Source organism: Gymnoscopelus braueri (assembly GCF_963280865.1).
Source record: "Gymnoscopelus braueri genome assembly, chromosome: 11".
Taxonomy (NCBI): Eukaryota; Metazoa; Chordata; class Actinopteri; order Myctophiformes; family Myctophidae; genus Gymnoscopelus; species Gymnoscopelus braueri.
The window spans coordinates 6,385,557-6,407,241 of NC_137613.1; the positions used below are offsets into that span (position 1 = coordinate 6,385,557).

The 21,685-nt window shown below is 41.2% G+C and overlaps 1 protein-coding gene across 1 annotated transcript in view; it reads left to right on the top strand.

Moving 5' to 3' along the window:
* Positions 1-732: 732 nt before the first annotated feature.
* LOC308094801 (uncharacterized protein) overlaps positions 733-21,685 on the top strand; it is a 30,946-nt gene continuing 9,993 nt past the window's right edge. The window contains exons 1-33 of the mRNA XM_080441627.1: positions 733-785; positions 1,318-1,457; positions 2,504-2,599; positions 2,683-2,737; positions 3,326-3,373; positions 3,464-3,520; positions 4,185-4,445; positions 4,807-4,841; positions 5,048-5,116; positions 5,420-5,447; positions 6,311-6,334; positions 6,538-6,612; positions 6,901-7,040; positions 8,090-8,200; positions 8,656-8,710; positions 9,037-9,084; positions 9,170-9,241; positions 9,743-10,342; positions 11,232-11,315; positions 12,106-12,143; positions 12,293-12,368; positions 12,681-12,704; positions 13,120-13,188; positions 13,358-13,497; positions 13,934-14,053; positions 14,165-14,219; positions 15,505-15,552; positions 15,644-15,700; positions 17,281-17,565; positions 18,076-18,234; positions 18,863-19,087; positions 19,605-19,979; positions 21,521-21,663. Coding sequence (XP_080297753.1) covers positions 1,362-1,457; positions 2,504-2,599; positions 2,683-2,737; positions 3,326-3,373; positions 3,464-3,520; positions 4,185-4,445; positions 4,807-4,841; positions 5,048-5,116; positions 5,420-5,447; positions 6,311-6,334; positions 6,538-6,612; positions 6,901-7,040; positions 8,090-8,200; positions 8,656-8,710; positions 9,037-9,084; positions 9,170-9,241; positions 9,743-10,342; positions 11,232-11,315; positions 12,106-12,143; positions 12,293-12,368; positions 12,681-12,704; positions 13,120-13,188; positions 13,358-13,497; positions 13,934-14,053; positions 14,165-14,219; positions 15,505-15,552; positions 15,644-15,700; positions 17,281-17,565; positions 18,076-18,234; positions 18,863-19,087; positions 19,605-19,979; positions 21,521-21,663 — 3,768 coding nt within the window. The 5' untranslated portion in view covers positions 733-785; positions 1,318-1,361. The remainder of the gene's footprint in view (positions 786-1,317; positions 1,458-2,503; positions 2,600-2,682; positions 2,738-3,325; positions 3,374-3,463; positions 3,521-4,184; positions 4,446-4,806; positions 4,842-5,047; positions 5,117-5,419; positions 5,448-6,310; positions 6,335-6,537; positions 6,613-6,900; positions 7,041-8,089; positions 8,201-8,655; positions 8,711-9,036; positions 9,085-9,169; positions 9,242-9,742; positions 10,343-11,231; positions 11,316-12,105; positions 12,144-12,292; positions 12,369-12,680; positions 12,705-13,119; positions 13,189-13,357; positions 13,498-13,933; positions 14,054-14,164; positions 14,220-15,504; positions 15,553-15,643; positions 15,701-17,280; positions 17,566-18,075; positions 18,235-18,862; positions 19,088-19,604; positions 19,980-21,520; positions 21,664-21,685) is intronic.

Sequence of the window (21,685 nt, forward strand, 5' to 3'; positions counted from 1 at the left end):
CTTGTAGATTTGCTATTTTCAGAGCGCAACACCTGAGCGCAACCAAACATAAAATTACTTATCTTTTAGTTCAACTGGATCTCTTATATTAATCAATATATTTAGTTTTAGTTGTCGTAGCTTAGTTTTTATTTCGTTTATATTTAGTTTTCCTCAGTGAAAAAAGGTAGTCGACGAACATTTTTCGTCATAGTTTGAGTCGACAAAATCAACACTGATCATATGTCATTATTTTATCATTGATTGTGAACTACAGTACTATCTTATAACTGAAGCTTTCTCTCATCTTAGTGTACTACAGTACTATCTTAACTGAAGCTTTCTCTCTCATCTTAGTGTACTACAGTACTATCTTAACTGAAGCTTTCTCTCTCATCTTAGTGTACTACAGTACTATCTTAACTGAAGCTTTCTCTCATCTTAGTGTACTACAGTACTATCTTAACTGAAGCTTTCTCTCATCTTAGTGTACTACAGTACTATCTTAACTGAAGCTTTCTCTCATCTTAGTGTACTACAGTACTATCTTAACTGAAGCTTTCTCTCATCTTAGTGTACTACAGTTCTATCTTAACTGAAGCTTTCTCTCATCTTAGTGTACTACAGTACTATCTTAACTGAAGCTTTCTCTCATCTTAGTGTACTACAGTACTATCTTAACTGAAGCTTTCTCTCATCTTAGTGTACTACAGTACTATCTTAACTGAAGCTTTCTCTCATCTTAGTGTACTACAGTACTATCTTGAATGAATGCCAGTACATCAAGAAAAGACATTGGGTCAAGGGTGAGTTACAGTAGACTGCATTATGTGGAATCAATATATAATGCCAGTATGATGCCATTCAAGAGCTACATTTTGCTACATTTGTTTTGTACTTATTGTAATGAAAAGGTAATCTTGTTCCACAGTTTGCAAACACAAATGACTCTTGTCTTCAATAATAATGAATGGAGCATTTCCTCTGGGATAGGTCTCCTTCATATATGTATAATATGTATAATAATGAATGGAGCGTTTCCTCTGGGATAGGTCTCCTTCATATATGTATAATAATGAATGGAGCATTTCCTCTGGGATAGGTCTCCATCATATATGTATAATATGTATAATAATGAATGGAGCGTTTCCTCTGGGATAGGTCTCCATCATATATGTATAATATGTATAATAATGAATGGAGCGTTTCCTCTGGGATAGGTCTAAATCATATATGTATAATATGTATAATAATGAATGGAGCGTTTCCTCTGGGATAGGTCTAAATCATATATGTATAATATGTATAATAATGAATGGAGCGTTTCCTCTGGGATAGGTCTTCATCATGTTGTGACGTGCGTCTGCAGCCGTGCTAATAGCATGCCTCTGTGCGTGTGCTGCGTCTGCCAGTCTACCTTCCCCGGGTCCAAGTTCAGAGCCCATCTGGGTGATCCAACACACATCAAACACACTGTGGTGAGTCCTTTGTTTCTGTCCAGTTCTGGTTGTGTATAATGTGTGTTTGTATGTTTTGATTTGATTTAAAGTCTATTACTACTGTATATCAAAGAGACCCCCATGTGTAAGATCACATTTTATTAATTTAACATTTTGCCGGACCCTGGGACTGGCCTTGAATGTCCTTGACTGACTGACTGACTGACTGACTGACTGATTGATTGTACAACTGACAGTTATTTGCACACCATCTGTCGTACCATCTCTGCGCTCTGAGGAGCACACCTTCCTAGGTAGACTTGTTCAGAAAGCTGCAGCTCGTCTGGTGTTCAACCGCCCCAAGTTCTCCCACACAACTATCCTTCTCCGTTCTCTACACTGGCTCTCCGTTCTCTACACTGGCTCCCCGTAGCGGCTCGCATCCAGTTTAAGACCCTGGTGCTAGCCTATAGGGCAGTGAAAAGAACAGCTCCTTCCTACCTCCAGGCTATCAAGCCTTACACCCCTTCCCGACCACTTCGGTCTGCCGCCTCGAGGCGACTGGTTTCCCCGTCGCTCAGTGGTCCTTCTGAACGATCTCTGTTCTGGCCCCACAGTGGTGGAATGAACTCCCCACTGATGTCAGGACAGCAGAGTCACTGCCCATCTTTCGCCGCAGGCTGAAAACCCACCTCTAGGAAACACTACCCTGACCCTTCCTCTTAGCCTTGTCTACTTGTTGACAATTATTTGTACGAGCTCTTGTTTTATTGGATCTTGTTCATTTGATACACTTATTGGTTTTAGCTCTTGCTCATTTGATTTTCCTATTTGTCTCATCCGTTTAAAAAAGTAGTTAGCTGATGTATTGCACTTTTACCTTAGTGCTAGGTATACTCTTGGTTGCTTGTTTGAGAAGAGAATGCACTTAAGACTTCTGGTGATTAGTAGTTTCGTTCCCTACCTATGTTGAATGCACTTATTGTAAGTCGCTTTGAATAAAAGCGTCTGCTAAATGACTGCAATGTAATGTAATGTCCTCGGTTTTAACAAACTAGAGGTTTCTACTTTGTTCTCTTGGATAGGTGCACCAGAATGCTGCTCAGTTACCAGTTGTGAGTGAAGGGGTCCTAAAACCCCAGGTCAGGGAGGAGGAGGAGAATGCTCACATGATGCTGAAGGTAAAAAGGCAAACAAAGCACATTGTGTGTTTTGCGATGTATTGCAGTCAGTGCTGTAAAACCTGACACGTTTTATTTTCCAGATAATTGATCTCCCAAGCAGGATCTTTGGCATGCTCAACGATGACTATCAGCATGGTGAGTATAACTGACCATATGTTATCAAACACATTGGAACTTGCAGTGGTGGAAGAAGTACTCAGATATTTGACTTAAGTAAAAGTAGCAATACCACAATATAAAAATACTCTGTTACAAGTAAAAGGCCTGTGTTCAAAATATTACTTGAGTAAAAGTTTAAAAGTATTGGCATCAAAATATGCTTAAAGTACCAAAAGTAAAAGCACTAAAATGCCTGAAAATAGCAGATCTACTAAGCTCACAACGTGTCGCATCGCTGCGCGTTGTGAGCTTGTAGATCGGCTATTTTCAAATAGCCTATGTATAAAATAGGGCTAAAGTGGTTAATGTATGTTTTATAATGATTTATATCTGCAAAGTAACTAGTAACTAAGTTTTAAAATAATTGTGGTAGAGTAAAAGTGCAATATTTGCCTCTGAGATGTAGTGGATTAGAAGTAAACGTTTTGAAAATTGGAAATGCTCTTGTACTTAAGTACAGTACTTGAGTAAATGTTACTTTCCACCACTGGGAACTTGTCAGGGAGGGACTATCTGAGGCCCACCTTTACACCATTTAACGGTTTCTTAATGATTATTTGACAGTCTGCAAGACGCTTGATGAGTACTTATGCAAAGACTGGCAACGTGAAGGTTAGTGGTTTTATAATATAACAGTTCATCAGCTAAATAATGCTTGTGTTTTATTATGACATGTTATGTTTCCGTGTGTATGTAATATAGATCCAAACATCGTCACACTTGACGAGCTGCAGGACAGCCACACATCTCCTCAGCAGGGTGAGTACCACCCAAGACGGAAATAGCAAGACATACCATCTCCGGTTTACTTCCCGTATCTGCGTGACGTAGGTGGACGCCTTTTTAGGAGAGCGGAAGCAGGTTGGAGTCTATTCATTCCAATGGAAGAGTGAACGTGAACACAGCTTCTGAACCATTCTTTAGCCCCATGGTCACTGAACTAAATATTGGACCTAATCGTCACAAGACACATAATATTTACTAGATTTTCATACTAAAATGTCTTATATTTAAAGGGGTTCAGGAGAAAATCAACTTGGTTAGCGACCTTTCTCTATCCCAGCAACACACTCAGATTTGGGAAGATATCTGAAGAGTCTATCTCCAGTCTGACAGACGAGACATGGAGGGCAAGTCATTTTATGCTTGGTTGCGCTCGGGTGTTGCGCTCTGAAAATAGCAGATCTACAAGCTCACACAACAAGTTGTGAGCTTGTAGATCTGTTATTTTCAGCATGCAACCAAGTGTAAAATCAGCCATTGCGACGCCATCAAGGCACCGCCAGAATACATTTTAGTCGACTGAATCAACTGTAGATTTAGTTGACTAAAACTAGACAACAACTAAAACATTTCAGATGACTAAAACTCAATTTTATTCAAAAGACTATGACTAAAAAACTAAATCAAAAACCTTTTTCAGTTCACGTCCCTGACGAGCAGACAGAACTCTGTCAGAGTGATGTTTCAACAGAGAAACAGAACACCAGCAGCACCCTCCATCACGACCCAGAATCCACCAGTAGACAGGGTGATGTTTCAACAGAGAAGCAGAACACCAGCATCACCCCCCTTCACGACCCAGTGTCCACCATGAGACAGGGTGACGTTTCAACAGAGAAGGCAGTGGCAGAGGCCAGAGAAACCTACAAAAGCAAAAAGAAGCAGAAAAAGAAAGAAGAAAGTGAGCCTTTTTTTTTTTTTTGCACAAACAAAATGTCTTCTATCATCTGAGATTCTCTTCTTTCTTCCTCCTGTGAATTTATTTAGTTTTTTTTTTTAAGTATAAAGTTATTAAATAATATGTCAGTCATTTCTTTGTGTATTTAGGTCATTTGCCATGTCTGCCCTGTGCAACTGCAAAGCCTAAAAAGCCAAATGTAATTTGTTATTCATATGTTCAACGACAAAAACACAATTAAACCGTTAATCGCAATTATTTGTGTGACAATTAGTCGACATGTAAAATGTCATAATCATGACAGCCCTATGACACCCCTACATGTTCATAATCATAACAGCCCTGTTTGTATTTTATTTGACAGGAAAGTCTCCAGGATTTGGCGTACTGAGCTGCCAGGTGAATATGAATTCTATTCTCACCACCGTAAACTTGGCATCATCCCATTTCTGACTAATAAAGTATTCAATCAATCAATTAATCAATCAATCAATCAATCACCACACTGTAACTGCTTGGTTCTCTCTATAATTCTGTGAAGTACAATAATGTAAGATAATCCAGTGGACTAAAGAAAAATGATGCTGATGTGATTTTATTTTGAGGTCTGCAATTGGACGGTGGAGAACACAAAGGATTATTGTGCTCACATTCAAGGACGGAAGCACAAGCAGGTGAGACATATTTTCATATGTTCACAAGTTGAATGAAATGATCTGATTCCTCCATCCATCCATCCATCCATCTATCCATCCATCCACCAAGGTTATTGTCACGTCACAGTTAAAAGTGGGTGACATTCTTGTTTGTGCAGGCTCGCACTATTGCAAAGAAAAAAGAAAAGTAGGGAAGAGAGAATACAAATATTGAAAAAGAAACGCATACAGTACAGTAGAGTGCATAAAAAATGTCTTTATATAATGTATACCCCGCTCAAAAACGTGTCTGTCTGTCTGTCTGTCTCTGTCTGTCCACAGAAAACGAAGACGATCTTTGTGACAGAAGGTAATACAGTATACTCTGTTATTACACGGCTTGGTTGACTTCAGCGGTGTGTTATTTCTGGATAATGACCGATGAGCTCAATAACAGTCCGCTGTCTAATCAAAGACTCGGAGCACCTGCTCATATCAACCTGCGCTGCTTGATTTTATGCTGTATTCAACATGACAGTCATGTAAACAAACACACCATGTCATTTGCAGCTAAACATTGCTCTCAAGAATGTTTTTGAAAACATTTGAGGCGAGAAATAGATGATTCAGTAACCAAAACTGTGAAAATTCTACTAATTCGGCGGAAGTAACATTCGCGTTTTCTCACCGGCAGTTGATGCTTCATATCCATAAGAGTAAAACCACCGGGGTCATTTGTTTATTTTTGGAACACAGTTCTTATTTGATGCGATATTAAACATGTCTGTGGGAATTCAGAACGGGGGGGAAAAAAACGCCCAGGTAGGATGTGTAAATTATGTCAGACTTCGGTGCTCTATAAGCGGGATAATTGATGATTATGTGACCCTGTCGGGATTTATTTTTCCTGTCAATTATCCCTTGCTTATGGTAAATGGTGCATTTATATATCGCTTTTATCCAAAGCGCTTTACATAGATTGTGCATTACATTCACCCGTTCACACACACATTCACACACAGATGGCGAAGGAAACCATGCAAGGCACCAACCTGCTCATCAGGAGCAATTAGGGGTTCAATGTCTTGCTCAAGGACACTTCGACACTAACTCTGGGGGAGCCCGGGATAGAACTGGGATCGAACCTTATCTCATGGTCTGTTGTTGTCCACATGTACTGTATGTGACATTAATGCATCTTGCTTATTCTTAACCCTCTGTCTACAATCACAGCAGGTGAACTGGAGAAAGGACAAGGTATGATTTATTATTGTTTTTATGTATTACTTGTTTCATATGTTGGGTTATCAGAGATGCTGTGGAGAGGATTTCATAATGAACTCTTGTGATAGTGGAGGAGTGCTGCTTAAACTATAGCAGACGATCATAATTCTGTCATTCTTTTGTCATTGACTGTAGACTTTAAATTGAACTCAATTGAAGCTTTTCTTTCACCTCAGTGTTCTACGATATTTCCACGTGTCAAGAGATACTATCGTACCTCAAGAGCACACAGCGGGCAGAACCAGTCATCGGTGAGTTGGGCTCCATTATCTGTAGAATCACTGCAGACAGGTATGTGATATGATGCCATTTAACTCTTTCACTGCCAGACTTATTTATTTCTGGCTGCGTGCACCCACTGCCAGTGATTTGTCGATGTTCTTACCTTTTGAAGTACAGTATAGCCACAGAATATGTATCTCCATTATGCTCAATCCCCTGATAGTTGGTAATCACTGGGTGTTTCACTGTGCTTCCACGAAAAGTCAAATGACACTTTTCCTTCATTAATAATGAATGGAGTGTTTTCTGTTGGCCAGGTCTACTTCATATTGTGACGTGTGTCAGCAGCCGAGGTGACGGCGTTCCTCTGAGCGTGTGCAGCGTCTGCCGCTGTGCGTTCCTCGCCTCCTACTTCAGAGCCCATATGTGTCATCCTATACACATCCAGGAGACTCTGGTGAGTCCTCTCAGAACCACATCTGCTGGGTCAGTGGCAGTAAAGTACTTTACTTTACAATTTTGAGTTACTTTTTACTTTACTAGAGTATTTCCAATTTGCAACACTTTTACTTCTACTCCACTACATCTCAGAGGCAAATATTGTACTTTTACTCCACTACAATTATTTGAAAACTTAAGCTACTAGTTACTTTTCAGATATAAATTGTGATATTATAAAACATACATTAACCACTTTAGCCCTATTTTATACCTAGGCTATTTTCAAACATTTTAGTACTTTTACTTTTGGTACTTTAAGTATATGTTGAGGCCAATGCTTTTGTACTTTTACTCAAGTAACATTATGAACACAGGCCTTTTACTTGTAAAAGAGTGTTTTTATATTGTGGTAGTTTTTATATTGTGGTATTGCTACTTTTTCTAAAGTAAAATATCTGAGTATGTCTTCCACCTCTGGTCAGTGGTGAAACGTTTTCATGCCAAGGGACCCCTAAATGAATGTGGATTTGGCCGCGGACCCCCATCTGAAAATCTTTTGTGCCAAGGACCCCCATACAAGATTTGTGGTGTTAAAAATGATGAAAAAGATGAAAAGATCATCCCACCAAAATGAAAGATATTCAAACATTTTTGAAAATAGCCGTTTTGTATATATTAGCGTTAAACTGATATTGATATCAACTCATTTTGCTGGGGACCTCCCGGAACCCACTCGAGGGCAAAATGGAACCAAATGGACCCTTACAGGTCCGTTCTGTTCCATTTGTACACTCTCAGAGTTATAGCTCCATAAGGGTCCATTTGGTTCCTAACTATCGATCATTTTGCTGGGCACCCCCTCAAGGACCCCCGGGGGGTCCCTGGACCCCACTTTGAGAAACACTGATCTAGGTAATCTTCTGTATCTATACTGTATGTAGCAACTTCAAAGAAACCTCACACATTTATTTGTAAGAAAGAATCTCCTTGACAACCTGTCATCATTATGGTGGGACAATAATACCTAACCACGGGACTTTGTATGTGTTGTCTTTTGTGTTCTAGACGCACCAGAATATCAATTCAGTCACAAATCCACATGTGAGTGAAAGGGTCCTGACATCACTGGCCTGGAAGCAGGAGAACGCTCAAGGAGCTGGACCCATGGTGCTCAAGGTAAAATGGCAGACAAAGCAAATTTGAGGTTGTCGGGCGATCCTTGATGTATTGCAGCCAGTCAGTCCACTAAAACTTGACACTTAAGTTTTTAAGTTCTTATCCCACGGTTTTTGTAACCCATTTTTTCACACAGTGCCAATTGCCTAAGTAATCCTGGGCGCTACTCTCCCTCTGCCAGCCTGGGGAGAGCCCTGAACTGACCTCATGCTTCCTTCAATGCATGAGGAGTGAGCAGGCCGATTCTTATCACCCGACAGGGGAGGAGTTTCCCCGGTAGGACGTAGCGCGTGGAAGGAACACGTTATTCCAACCAGTTCCTTTCCCCTCCATCAGGCACCCCGGCTGACCAGGGAGAGGCAGTATAGAGACCAGAATTACTGCAACTTGACACTTTTTTTTTTCTTTCTTTCTCTCTTTCTTTCTTTCTTTCTTCCTTTCTTCTTCCCTTCCAGATAATTGAGCTCCCAAACAGGATTTTTGCCATGCTCAGTAACGACTATTGGCACGGTGAGTACTGGCCTTTGCCATCAAATGATGTCAGGCTTGTCAGGGCGTGGCCCACCTCCACCCCATTGTCCTGTACTACGTATATCTAAAGGCCCACCTCCGCCCCACTGTCCTGTACTACGTATATCTAAAGGCCCACCTCCACCCCACTGTCCTGTACTACGTATATCTAAAGGCCCACCTCCACCCCACTGTCTTGTACTACGTATATCTAAAGGCCCACCTCCACCCCACTGTCCTGTACTACGTATATCTAAAGGCCCACCTCCGCCCCACTGTCCTGTACTACGTATATCTAAATGCTTTCTTTAATGATTCTTTAACAGTCTGCCAGATTCTCAACACGTACTTCCGCAAAGACTGGCAACATGAAGGTTAGTGGTTTTATTATAACACTTCATTAGCTAAATAAGGTTTGTGTTTTATAATGACGTGTTCTGTGTTGGTGTGTATGCATAGTTCCAAACATGGTGGTCACACTGGATGAGCTGCAGGACAGCCTCACTGTCAATCAACAATCTCCTCAGCTGGGTGAGTACTGAGTACCAACAGTACCTTCACAGGTATTAATACTGAGTACTGAGTACCAACAGTACCTTCACAGGTATTAATACTGAGTACTGAGTACCAACTGTACCTTCACAGTATTAATACTGAGTACTGAGTACCAACAGTACCTTCACAGGTATTAATACTGAGTACTGAGTGCCAACAGTACCTTCACAGGTATTCATAATTTTGAGTTCTTATAACTATAACTATACTGTGTTAAGCAGATTATAATACATTATAAGCATGTTTATAATGCATTATAGACATCGGCTTCATAGGGAGCCAGGATCATTGAATATTATTTATAATGCTCATAGTTTATAATGCAGGATCATTGAATATTATAAAGCTCATAGTTTTACTCTGTGACTAAATGTTTCCTCTAAAAATCTCAAGATAAATGATAAACAAAAAAGATAAATAAATGATAGATAAATGCTCATAGTTCTGATGCATTCTAATAATTTCTTAATAATCCAGCTATTCAGGGTTCATCACAGCCACAGACGTTCCCAGCTGCTCAGGGACCCTCGGAGTCACAGACACCTCCGGGTGTTCAGGGACCCTCGGAGTCACCAACACCCTTGGGTGTTCATGGACCGTCACAGTCAGAGACACCCCTGGGTGCTCAGGGACCCTCGGAGTCAGAGACACCACCGGCTGTTCAGGGACCCTCACAGTCAGAGACACCCATGGGTGCTCAGGGACCTTCGGAGTCACAGACACCTCCAGGTGCTCAGGGACCCTCTGAGTCAACAACACCGGTGGGTGTTCAGGGACCCCCGCAGTCACCAACACCCCTGGATGCTCAGGGACCCTCGCAGTCACCAACACCCCTGGATGCTCAGGGACCCTCGCAGTCAGAGACACCCCTGGGTGCTCAGGGACCCTCGCAGTCAGAGACACCCCTGGATGCTCAGGGACCCTCGCAGTCACCGACACCCCTGGATGCTCAGGGACCCTCGCAGTCAGAGACACCCCTGGGTGCTCAGGGACCCTCGCAGTCAGAGACACCCCTGGGTGCTCAGGGACCCTCGGAGTCAGAGACACCCCACCATCAGTCTAGCTCAGCTAAATGTGGTAAGCTTGCAGGCTCAGCAATATGCCAAGATAAAATGTGGGAAAACATGAATTAGAAACATTCTTTCTAACAGTGTCAACGTTAAACCCCTTTCCCCTCTGTCTGTCATCATGCCAGTCAGTGTGTTCTGGTAGAACCTTTGGACTGATTCAGTTGTAATAGTCAGGGGATATTAGCAGAAAGATTTCCAATCTTGGAATAAATTCCTTACCAAAAAAAATCTTCACCAATGTGTTTGTAAAGGTGTCTAGTAACACATCTCACAAAGACTGAAATTCAGTTTCCCTAGGAGAATTTTTGACAGCTGCTGAAAGTTGGGGTACCCACCATTTCCCTGCATTTCCATGCAGGGCAAAAAAAAAATCTAATTTTAATTCTGTTTTAAGTAGCATGTGAGGGGTCAAACTAGGGTGTTTTTATGTTTCTGAATCCATTGCAAGCATTTGTTTTGCACCAAAACCACTCCTTGGGCTAAAAACGGCCATAGCCATCCTTGTCCAGGTATACTTTTTGTGTAAAAAGCCCATTTAGATTGGGCTGTTTTTAGCCCAAGGAGTGGTTTTGGTGCAAAACAAATGCTTGCAATGGATTCAGAATCATAAAAACACCCTAGTTTGACCCCTCACATGCTACTTAAAACAGAATTAAAATTAGTTTCTTTTTGCCCTGCATGGAAATGCAGGGAAATGGTGGGTACCCCAACTTTCAGCAGCTGTCAAAAATTCTCCTAGGGAAACTGAATTTCAGTCTTTGTGAGATGTGTTACTAGACACCTTTACAAACACATTGGTGAAGATTTTTTTTGGTAAGGAATTTATTCCAAGATTGGAAATCTTTCTGCTAATATCCCCTGACTATAATTTTCCTTTTCCATTTATTATTTTAAAGCTACTGCTGAGCCCCCTGGTGGTGAAATGACAGCACAGCATCCCACCAATACAGAGCCTCCAACTACAGTCTCTAAGCTGGAAGGTGTGTGTTGTGTTGTGTTGTGTTGTGTTGTGTTGTGTTGTGTTGTGTTGTGTTGTGTTGTGTTGTGTTGTGTTGTGTTGTGTTGTGTTGTGTTGTGTTGTGTTGTTTTAATCATCTGTGTTAATTTTCATGTATTGTGTTATTCAGTGTTAATTTTGTCGACTAAAATGTTGGTCGACTACCTTTTTTCACTGACAAAAACTAAATAAAAACTAACCTATGACTAAAACTATTAAACATATTGACAATTTCGTCAACAAATAAAAACTAGACTCAAATGTTAGTGAGGGATCTAGTGGAGAAGAGATCCAGTAGAACTGAAAGACAAGTCATTTTATGCTTGTTTGCGCTTGGGTGTTGCGCTCTGAAAATAGCAGATCTTCAAGCTCATAACGCGTGCTATTTTCGATCTTCAAGCTCATAACGCGTCACAGCGCGACGCGTTTTGAGCTCGAATATCTGCTATTTTCAGAGCATGGGCTTGTAGATCGGCTATTTTCAGCATGCAACCAAGTGTAAAATCAGCCATTATGATGCCTTCAAGGCACCGACAAAATACATTTTAGTCGACTAAATCATCTGTAGTTTTAGTCCACTATAATCTTATGATTTTATAGTCGACTAAAACCAGACTAACAGTAAAACATTTCAGATGACTAAAATATGACTACAATTTTATTCAAAGGACTGACTAAAACTAAATCAAAATGTTCTGTCAAAATCAACACTGGTGTTATTATCTAGTTCTCTAATATCTGCATATTTCTTTCCTTTTTCTTTTTTTGCGCAGCAAAGCATCCAGTAATGTTTTGCGTACTGAGCTGCCAGGTGAATATGAATTCTCTATCGTCATTGACATCATCACCAGCCTGTACTTGCTTGGCTCTTTCTATACTCCTATGAACGTATGAAGTACAGTGTAAGATAACCCAGTGGACTAATGATGCTGATACACATTTATTTTAACTCCCCATCAGGTGTGCAATATGAAATTCCAGACCACATGGCAATACTTTTCTCACGTGAAAGGAGGGGAACACAAGCAGGTGAGACGTAATTATTTTATTATGTTCCACAAGTTAGAATATTAATGAATTTACTTCATCAGAACCTTCCAATAACGTGTGCTTGCGTGCGTGTGTGCGTGTGCGTGTGTGTGTGTGTGTGTGCGTGTGTGTGTGTGTGTACGCGTGTGTGTGTGTGTGTGTTCTTTCCTTCTGTCTGTCTACAGAAAATGAAGACTATCTTTGTGACAGAAGGTACTACAGTAAACCCTGTTATCTCATGGTCTGTTGTTGTCCACATGTACTGTATGTGACATTAATGCATCTTGTTTATTCTTAACCCTCTGTTCTACAATCACAGCAGATGAACTGGAGAAAGGACGAGGTATGATTCATTATTATTCTACTTTTATATTGTCGCTGTCAGGCAGAAAACAGAAAACATTTTTAAACTAGTGCTATTGATTGAACACCCTTTATATGTGTGGGTTTTACAAATATTGAACCAATATAATATATAAAAAGCTCTTCTGGCTAAACCTCCTAACTCCATTGGATCCTCAAACTGTCGTTCAAACCATCTAACTCCAACTTGTGGAGAATGACGAAGTCAGACGGAGAAAAAAAAACTATTTCCGCATTAATGTTCAAAAACCTCCTAACTCCATTGAGCTGTATTTGTGTAAAGTGATGATAATATAAGGACACATTTTGGCAATGTATGAAGTCACCGTACCAACTTTGATGAAGCAGTATTGTGTTGTATTGTAAAGCTTAATAGAAGCTTGCTTTCATCTCAGTGTTATACAGTTCTATCCTGACTGAATGCCAGTACATCAAGAAAGAACAGCGGGCTGAACCAGTCATCGGTGAGTTGGGCTAAATCATTTGGTATCGGTACTACAGTATAATCACTTTGTGATGCCAGTTTTTTGTATAGTAGTTATTGTTAATGAAAATGTACTTTGTCACACAGTTGCAAACACAAGTGACTGTTGTCCTTGATCAATAATGAACGTAGCATTTTCTTTGGTAAAGGTCTGCTTCATGTCGTGATGTGCGTCAGCGCCCGCACTAACTGCACGCCTCATTACCTGTGCCTGGTTTGTAAGTGTACGTTCCCTGCCTCCGACTTCAAAGCCCACCTGTGTGATCCAAGACACATCAAACACACTCTGGTGAGTCCTTTTGTTTCTGTTCATTCTTCAATGCATGCATGAGTTGAGTAAAATTGTGAGTTGAAGTTGAATGTGCATTAAAAAAGACCCCGTTTGTATCATCACTTACAGTATGCTCTCTCTCACAAGCGTACATTTAGCTCTGTTGCACCAACAGTTATGCTTAGCAAGAAAGTCATATTGTTAGGTCAGAGTTGGCAAGATAATTTCATTTTATCACATTGAAACAGAGATTAGAGGAACATATTCCTGAGCAGAAGTGTGTCAGTCTTAAACTTCACAATATTTGTTTTAACCGGGTACATCTACAGTATAATAGCAACTTCAAAGAAAGCTTGCACATTTTATTTGTAAGAAGAAATGTCCTCGACACACACACTGTCCTTATAGTCGTAAAATTACACCATGGGTCTTTCTACTTCAATCTGTGCTCTAGATGCACCAGAGTCCTGCTCGATTACCATCTGCCTGGAATGGAAGCGAGTGTGAAGAGGTCCTGACATCTTTGGCCTGGCAGGAGGAGAACGCTCAAGGAGCTGAACACATGGTGATCAAGGTAAAATGGCAAATAAAGCACATTGGAAGTCATTGATCCTTATGTGAGGCTGTGTGCGATGTATTGCAGTCAGTGCTGTAAAACTTGACACATTTATTGTATTTCGTTCAGATAATTGATCTCCCGTGCAGCATTTTCTACATGCTCAGTGACGACTATCAGCATGGTGAGTACTGACCATGTCATCAAACCAGTCTTTATTTAGTTTTAGTCATAGTCTTTTGAATAAAATTCCATTTAGTTTTAGTCATATTTTAGTCATCTGAAATGTTTTACTTTTAGTCTAGTTTTAGTCTACTAAATATCATAAGATTTTAGTCGACTAAATCTACAGTTGATTTACTCGACTAAAATTTATTTTGTGGGTGCCTTGATGACGTCGTAATGGCTGATTTTACACTTGGTTGCATGCTGAAAATAGCCGATCTACAAGCTCACAACGCGTCGCATCGCGACACGTTGTGAGCTTGTAAATCTGCTATTTTCAGAGCGCAACACCCGAGCGCAAACAACATAAAATTACTTGTCTTAGTTCTACTGGATCTCTTCTACACTCGTCCCTCACTCTAGTCTAGTTTTTATTTGTTGACGAAATTGTCAATATATTTAGTCTTAGTTTTAGTCATCATAGCTTAGTTTTTATTTAGTTTTTATTTAGTTTTCGTCAGTGAAAAAAGTCGACCAACATTTTTCGTCATAGTTTTAGTCGACGAAACCAACACTGCATCAAACATATCGTTGCTGTCAGGGCACCATCTCCATATTCTAACCTTTTGTGTTTTTTTTTGTCAATTAATGCTCTTACTTTCCCCCACAAAAGCCTCAAAAGCAGCAGATCCACAAGCTCGAAACGCTGCGCAGATCGACGCGTTTTGTAGCTTGTAGATCTGCTACTTTTGCCGTTGTTGAACTTGAATTCTGAAAAGTAACAGTTTTGGACATATGAGGTTTCCACCCGACAGAGACGATATAGGGGGCTTGTCAGCGAGTGGCCCACCTCCACCCCTCTGTCCTACACCAGTGGTTCTCAAACTTTTTCATGTCAAGGACCCCCAAATTGACCCATATTAGCCCGCGGACCCCCATTTGAAAAGATATGTCAGGGACATAAGAGAAGATTTTTCGGTTCTAGCAGTGATTTTCAACCATTTTAATTTCAAGGACCCCCAAGTTTGACATGCATTAGAGGCTACGGACCCCCATTTTAATGGCATTTCTCTCTCTGAGACCCCAATTTATATTGTAAAATCAATGTTAATTTGGACCAAATGGACCCACCAAATGGACCCAGGGTCCATTTGTACACTCTCAGAGTTACAGAGCCACAAGGGTCCATTTGGTTCCTAACTATCCCTCATTTAGCTGGGGACCCCCTAGAACTCCCTCACGGACCCCACTTTGAGAACCAATGTCCTACACTGTTCTAATGGTTTCTAATGATCCTTTAACAGTCTGCCAGATTCTTGACGAGCTCTTCCGCAAAGACTGGCAACATGAAGGTCAGTGGTTTTCATGTAACGCTTCATTAGCTAAATAACGTTTGTGTTTTATTCTGACATGTTCTGTTGTTGTGTTTATTTATGCATATAGAGCCAAACATGGTCTCACTTGATGAGATGCAGGACAGCCTCACATCTCCTCAGCTGGGTGAGTACCACCGTAGCCTCTTGAACTTTTTACACCAAAATAACTTTAGTTCTAGAGCTGGTTCCGTTCTAGATCCTTGTAACCGTGGTGCTTTCACGGAACCGGCCGTTTCCACCAGTTTAAAGCACCATTGTAGTTAGGGGGCAGGAGTCCTCAGTTTGCAACAGGTTCGATTCCAGGCCTGGCCAGCAATGTGTCGAATATGACCGGTCAAAGTGTCCATTTAATAGGGTGAAATTCAATCGTCAGTGGCGGTTACAGTTCTTTTTTTTATGATGATTTTTTGCTTGCTTTTGCCATTGTTTATATCTTATCTGCATCTTACAACCTGTAGAATAGTGACACGCCCGCTTTGGTTTCCAGTTCAGGGCAAGAAAAACCGAACCGAACCAACTTTTAGGATTCTGAACCAATTCATTTTCAGTGGAAACACTCTGAACTGGTTCAGAATTAGGCGAGAAAAAAGAACGGAACCGGTTCAACCCCGGTGGAAAAGAGGCCTATATATCAACAGGTAGTGTTCATGTGTGATGAGCTGGACCTGCACAGTAACAATGTTATACTCTTAGAAGCTATTTAACAATGTTTTGGGCATGTCATCATTATTGGTGAAATGTTTTGGTCCACAGGGTCTTATTTAAAGCCCTCCTGCAGTAACCTTTCAGCTGTTTAAAACAACATTAACCCTGGGATCACCTATTTTACGCATGTCATTGTAGGCGAAAATTCTCGAAAATACCCTCTTTATGTACTCTGCTCTATGCTGGTGTCGGGCAGCGAAAAAAGCAGACAAGCTTGTAGCGCATCGTGATGCGACACGTTGTGAGACTGTAAAGCAGCTATTTTCACTGTGTGACACCGACCACTCGTATAAAACAGGCTTAATTGTGGTCAGTTAAAGCTGCACTCTGTAATTTTCATGTGCTACCGGAGATTGGAATACAGGTTCTGACATTTTTACCACTGAACTAATAGAGCACATCTACTTCAGGCAGTACCACTTATCAACCAGTAGAGGTCAGACCGTACTGCAGGATCTAAATGTCTCAATAGAAGAGCAGGGAGAGAAAAGAAATACAACCACTGAAGTTGTGGTAGTTATTTAGTTTTAACATACTCTACCATACAGATTTGTCAAAATAACATTTTATTCACCAAAAAAGCTTTAATGTAGCTTTAATGTTTTCTATATATTTTTTTACAAATAAGTGTATTTTTTAAATGGTAGTTTTGGAATTGATTTGATTTCATACTTGAAGGTGGATTAGAGCACCTCCTCCTCCTCATAACTACACGCTGAGACAGTGCTCACTTTGAATGAGATTTTCACTTCAACGTCTCTTAACAGGACAATAACGCTTTGACCTTGAACTGTGTGGGTGTCTGTCTAGTCCACCAAGTCCGCCCGGTCGCCATAGCGCCGTGTCTTCTGATTTCCACCTGCAACCATGTGACAAATGGTGAAACAAAAACATGAAGCGGAGCTAATCTGATGAACCCTGCTCCTTATTACACCTTATTTACTGAGGGTTTTTTGCTTTTTTGTCAGTTGCCTGTATTACCTTTGTGTTGTTTCTCAGTCCCTACAGAGACTCCACAGCATCCAGATGTGAAGGGTCTCACTCCACAGCCCGTTCCAGTGGAAAAGGAAGCAGTGCCTGTGGATGATTCCCGTGTCCATAAACCTGAGGAGAAGAAGAAGTGTCCCACTCAGAACACCTCTGTGGAACGTAGAGCAGACAGAGACACTCTGACACAAAGTACAGAAGAACAAGACCCTGAAAAAGGCAAAGAAGAAGAAACCCACTCTGAACCATGTGCTGAGTGGGTCCAGAGGCCGGCCGCTGAAAAGGACCGAGTGATGGGTGAGGCTTTGAAGATTAAGTAAAACTAAGTACATTTACTCAAGTACTGTACCTAAGTACAATTTTTAGGTACTTTTACTTTACTGGAGTGTTTCCAATTGTCTATACTTGTACTTCTACTCCACTACATCTCAGAGGAAAATATTATACTTTTACTCTATTATTATTACTATTTGAAAACTTTAGTTACTAGTTACTTTGCAGATATATATTATTGCATTATAAAACATACATTAACCACTTTAGCCCTATTTTATACATAGGTAATTTTAAAATAGCCGATCTACAAGCTCACAACGCGACGCATCGTGACACGTTGTGAGCTTGTAGATCTGCTATTTTAGTACTTTTACTTTTGGTATTTTATATACATTTGGATAGATTTTGTACTTTTACTGAGGTAAATGTTGAATTCCGGACTTTTACTTGCAACAGAGTACTTCTACATTGCAGTATTGATACTTTTACTTAATTAAGTAAAACATTTGAGTACTTTTTCCGCCACTGCAGGAGTGATGGCTGAGGCTGTGAAGATGACGGGAAGAAGGCAGAGTTCGGGGGTTCAGGACACATCCCGTAAAAGAAAGGGCGACGCAGGAGAAGAGGACGAAACGGAAAGGGGCGCGACTAGAGAGGACACCGCGCCCAGGAGGGTCGGCAGAGACCTCGGTAGGCCTGTTACAATTATTTGAGATAATCGCAATTATTTTGCGTACTCGTCATAATCGTTTCCATGTTGAAAAATGATCATTTTCAACATTTTCAAAAAATAGCAGAAATAGTATGCTTACATTACATTACATTACAGTCATTTAGCAGACGCTTTTATCCAAAGCGACTTACAATAAGTGCATTCAACATAGGTAGGCAAGGAAACTACTAATCACCAGAAGTCTTAAGGGCATTTTCTGCTAAAACAAGCAACTAAGAGTATACCTAGTGCTGAGGTAAAAGTGCAATATATCAGCTACCTACTTTCTTAAACAGATGAGACAAAATAGGGAACTGGGAATAGGGAACTAGGCTACTGGGAAACCAGTCGCCCCGAGGCGGCAGACCGAAGCGTTCGGGCAGGGGTGTAAGGCCGGAGATGTTCCTTTCACTGCCCTATAGGCTAGCACCAGGGTCTTAAACTGGATGCGAGCCGCTACGGGTTATCCAATTATTAACTAGAGAACGTTAGTTAGATTATGTTTGGCATCCAATATTGAATGCCAAAAAACACAATTAAATCGTTAATCACAATTATTTTTGTGACAAACTAATGGTCAACTTAAATGTTGTTATGGTGACACAGCTCTAGACCTCGGCTCGGAGACGGAGAGCGGGACGTCTGAGAGGAAAAGGCAGAAAAGGAGGGAAGAAGACGCAGCGCCAGCCGACTGGCCGGACGTCCTGCAAGGGGTCTGGCCATTGGTCAGGAGAGATGTCAATCACACTCCGCCACACTCCACCCTGGAACAGGAAGCTGTACCTGAGAAAGATCCCGGTGTCCATGAACCCGACGGGAGAGTCCTCCACGGTATTGGCCTGTTATTGTCACAATTATTACATAATCGTCTGATCACAATGATCAGACGATTATGAAAATGTTCATACATTTTCAAAAAAGCAGAAATAGCAGATCTACAAGCTTACAACACATCACAAAGTGACGCGTTGTAAGCTTGTAGGCAAATGTTTGAGAGAAGGAGAGAGAAAGAATACAGCTGCATTAGTTAATTTGCTGTTTCATATGTCTACAGTATAGTGAGCTGTTACTCAGTGACCTGTGAATTATGGCACGGTTGTTTAAGTATTACTAGTGTCATTCTTTTTATTAATACAAAATAAATTAAAAAAGTATTTAGGAAGGCGGTATGAGTCACCAGAACCAAGGACGGTGTTTTCAATCAGTCTATCATGATTCAAATGGAGTTTGAAGTTTGAAGGGTTTGTACAGGAAGTTAAGTAACTGCACAACTAAGATAATCACATCTTAGTATTCTTAGTAGGTGTTTGAACTTATCCATTACTGTATGTTCTGTGTGTGTTGACAGACTTAAGGAAAGAGAAGGAGCTCGTTGCTGAACAGGACACTTTGTATGGACTCCAACCAAAAGCTCCTCCACAACCTGCAGACGCCCCGGCTGCTTCTGAGATGACCCACAACGTCCAGGTCAGCCCCACGCCTCCCCAGGGCCTTCGAACCCCTCCGTCCACATCTGACTGTCAGCCCCGGCCAAGTGCACTCATCTCTGACGTCCAGGACGAGCCATTCAGCGCTGATGTCCAGCAGCCTCAAGTTCAGGAACCGACCAGCAGATGTCACTGTCACCCCCAGGTCACTCCTGAGGACATCATGGACCCCACAGTTACAAACACAGCCCTGTGGCACTACCTCAACAACACTGAAAGAACAGAGCCAGTCATTGGTCAGCATTTTTTGTATTGTCTTAAATGTTCCTACTAACTATGTCTTGAAATATCTGGTTTATGACATTATATGAGAGAGTTTATTATGGTGCGATATTGAGCCAGTTAGCTTATTTTAGGTGATGATCGTATGTCCATTACATGCATACTTGAATGGATGTGTTTAGTTTGTCCTGCTCAGACCAGTGTTGCAATGCTGAATTGGAACGTGGTTGCACAGTATTTTAATGTTGTGACGCGCACGTTGCTTAACACCTACACTACAGGTCACACAATGGACAATTGATATGCGTCTAGGCTCATTCCTATGTTAATCCACCTGGTGTGAGTCAGGAGGCTTTGTAAACTTTGTTGAGGTGTGAATTTAAAGTTGTTTTAAATCTATGCGTGTGCCTGCGCGTGCGCCTGGTCAAATAGGTTCCTGCACGGCCTGCAAGGCCGTCCCATGAGCAATGCAACCCTGGCTCAGACTTAAGTCTGATTTATACCTCATCGTATGATGGTGTCTCATGCCGAAATCAGGCTTTTACTCAGCCTGGTGAAATGATAAATTGAGTTAATCAAGGTATCATTTTAGTAATTAACTAAGCAGCTTAGCAATGTATCATGTACAGTACAAATGTGGTTATGTCTTATTGTGGCATTCAACCGAAGGGACCAGCTGTCTAGAACCAGGTTGTTCTCTATGCATGCATGTGCGTATGCATTTGCTCTGTCATACGATGGTGTCGCATGTCCAAAATAGCAGATCTACAAGCTCACAACGAGCTGGTAGGACGGCAATTTCTGGCACACGACACTGTTGTGGCATTAATAAGACCAATCACGGTGAACTACACAGCTAAGTTGACGCTGCTGAAGCTCACATTGGCACAACGTTTTCAGGCCAAGGACCCCCTAGCTGAGAGAGAGATGAAGCAGGGACCCCCTACTCTATATTGTATAAAATTGTGTTTCAGATACATTTTTTTCCTTCTTAGTCTGCTATTTTTTCCCTCTACACCTATAGTCTGTTTGTTCAAGTGGTTAATGTAAACAAACTAAATCCTATCACACAAAGATTTGGCGGACCCCCTATAGTAGCTCTGATGACCCCCTAGGGGTCCCGGACACCCTGTTGAAGACCCCTGCATTAGCACATATGGTCACAATTTTTTTTTTTAAACTTTGTTTATTGGGTTTTTTACAAGCAGGGTTCAGCATTAAATGCAGACACTCATGTAGGTAGAAAAGCTCCTTAATGCAACCAATAACATACAAAAGTACAATAAACAATTGAATTATCTTATGGTCATCATTTCTGTTTGGTTCAGAACCTGCACACCTAGCAGCTTATTGATATAGCTACACCCAGTATCCACAACGTTATTATACCCTGTCTTGTTTTGGTTCAGATAATGTGATAATAATTCACTGTCATCTTCTACGTTCCGTTGTGTTCACTATGTGACTGTTGTGTGACACTGTGGTCCAGGTCTGAGCATGATGACAGAGTTCCAGTGTGTTCACTATGTGACTGTTCTGTGACACTGTGGTCCAGGTCTGAGCATGATGACAGAGTTCCAGTGGCCGATGGAGAACAACGCCCGCAACTATTTCCGGTGTCACTGCTGTTCCAGAGACATCATCCGTTCCCAACACATGTCTCACATCATATCTGCCAAACACCGCTACAACTACATAGTGAGTATGTGAGCCTGTGGTG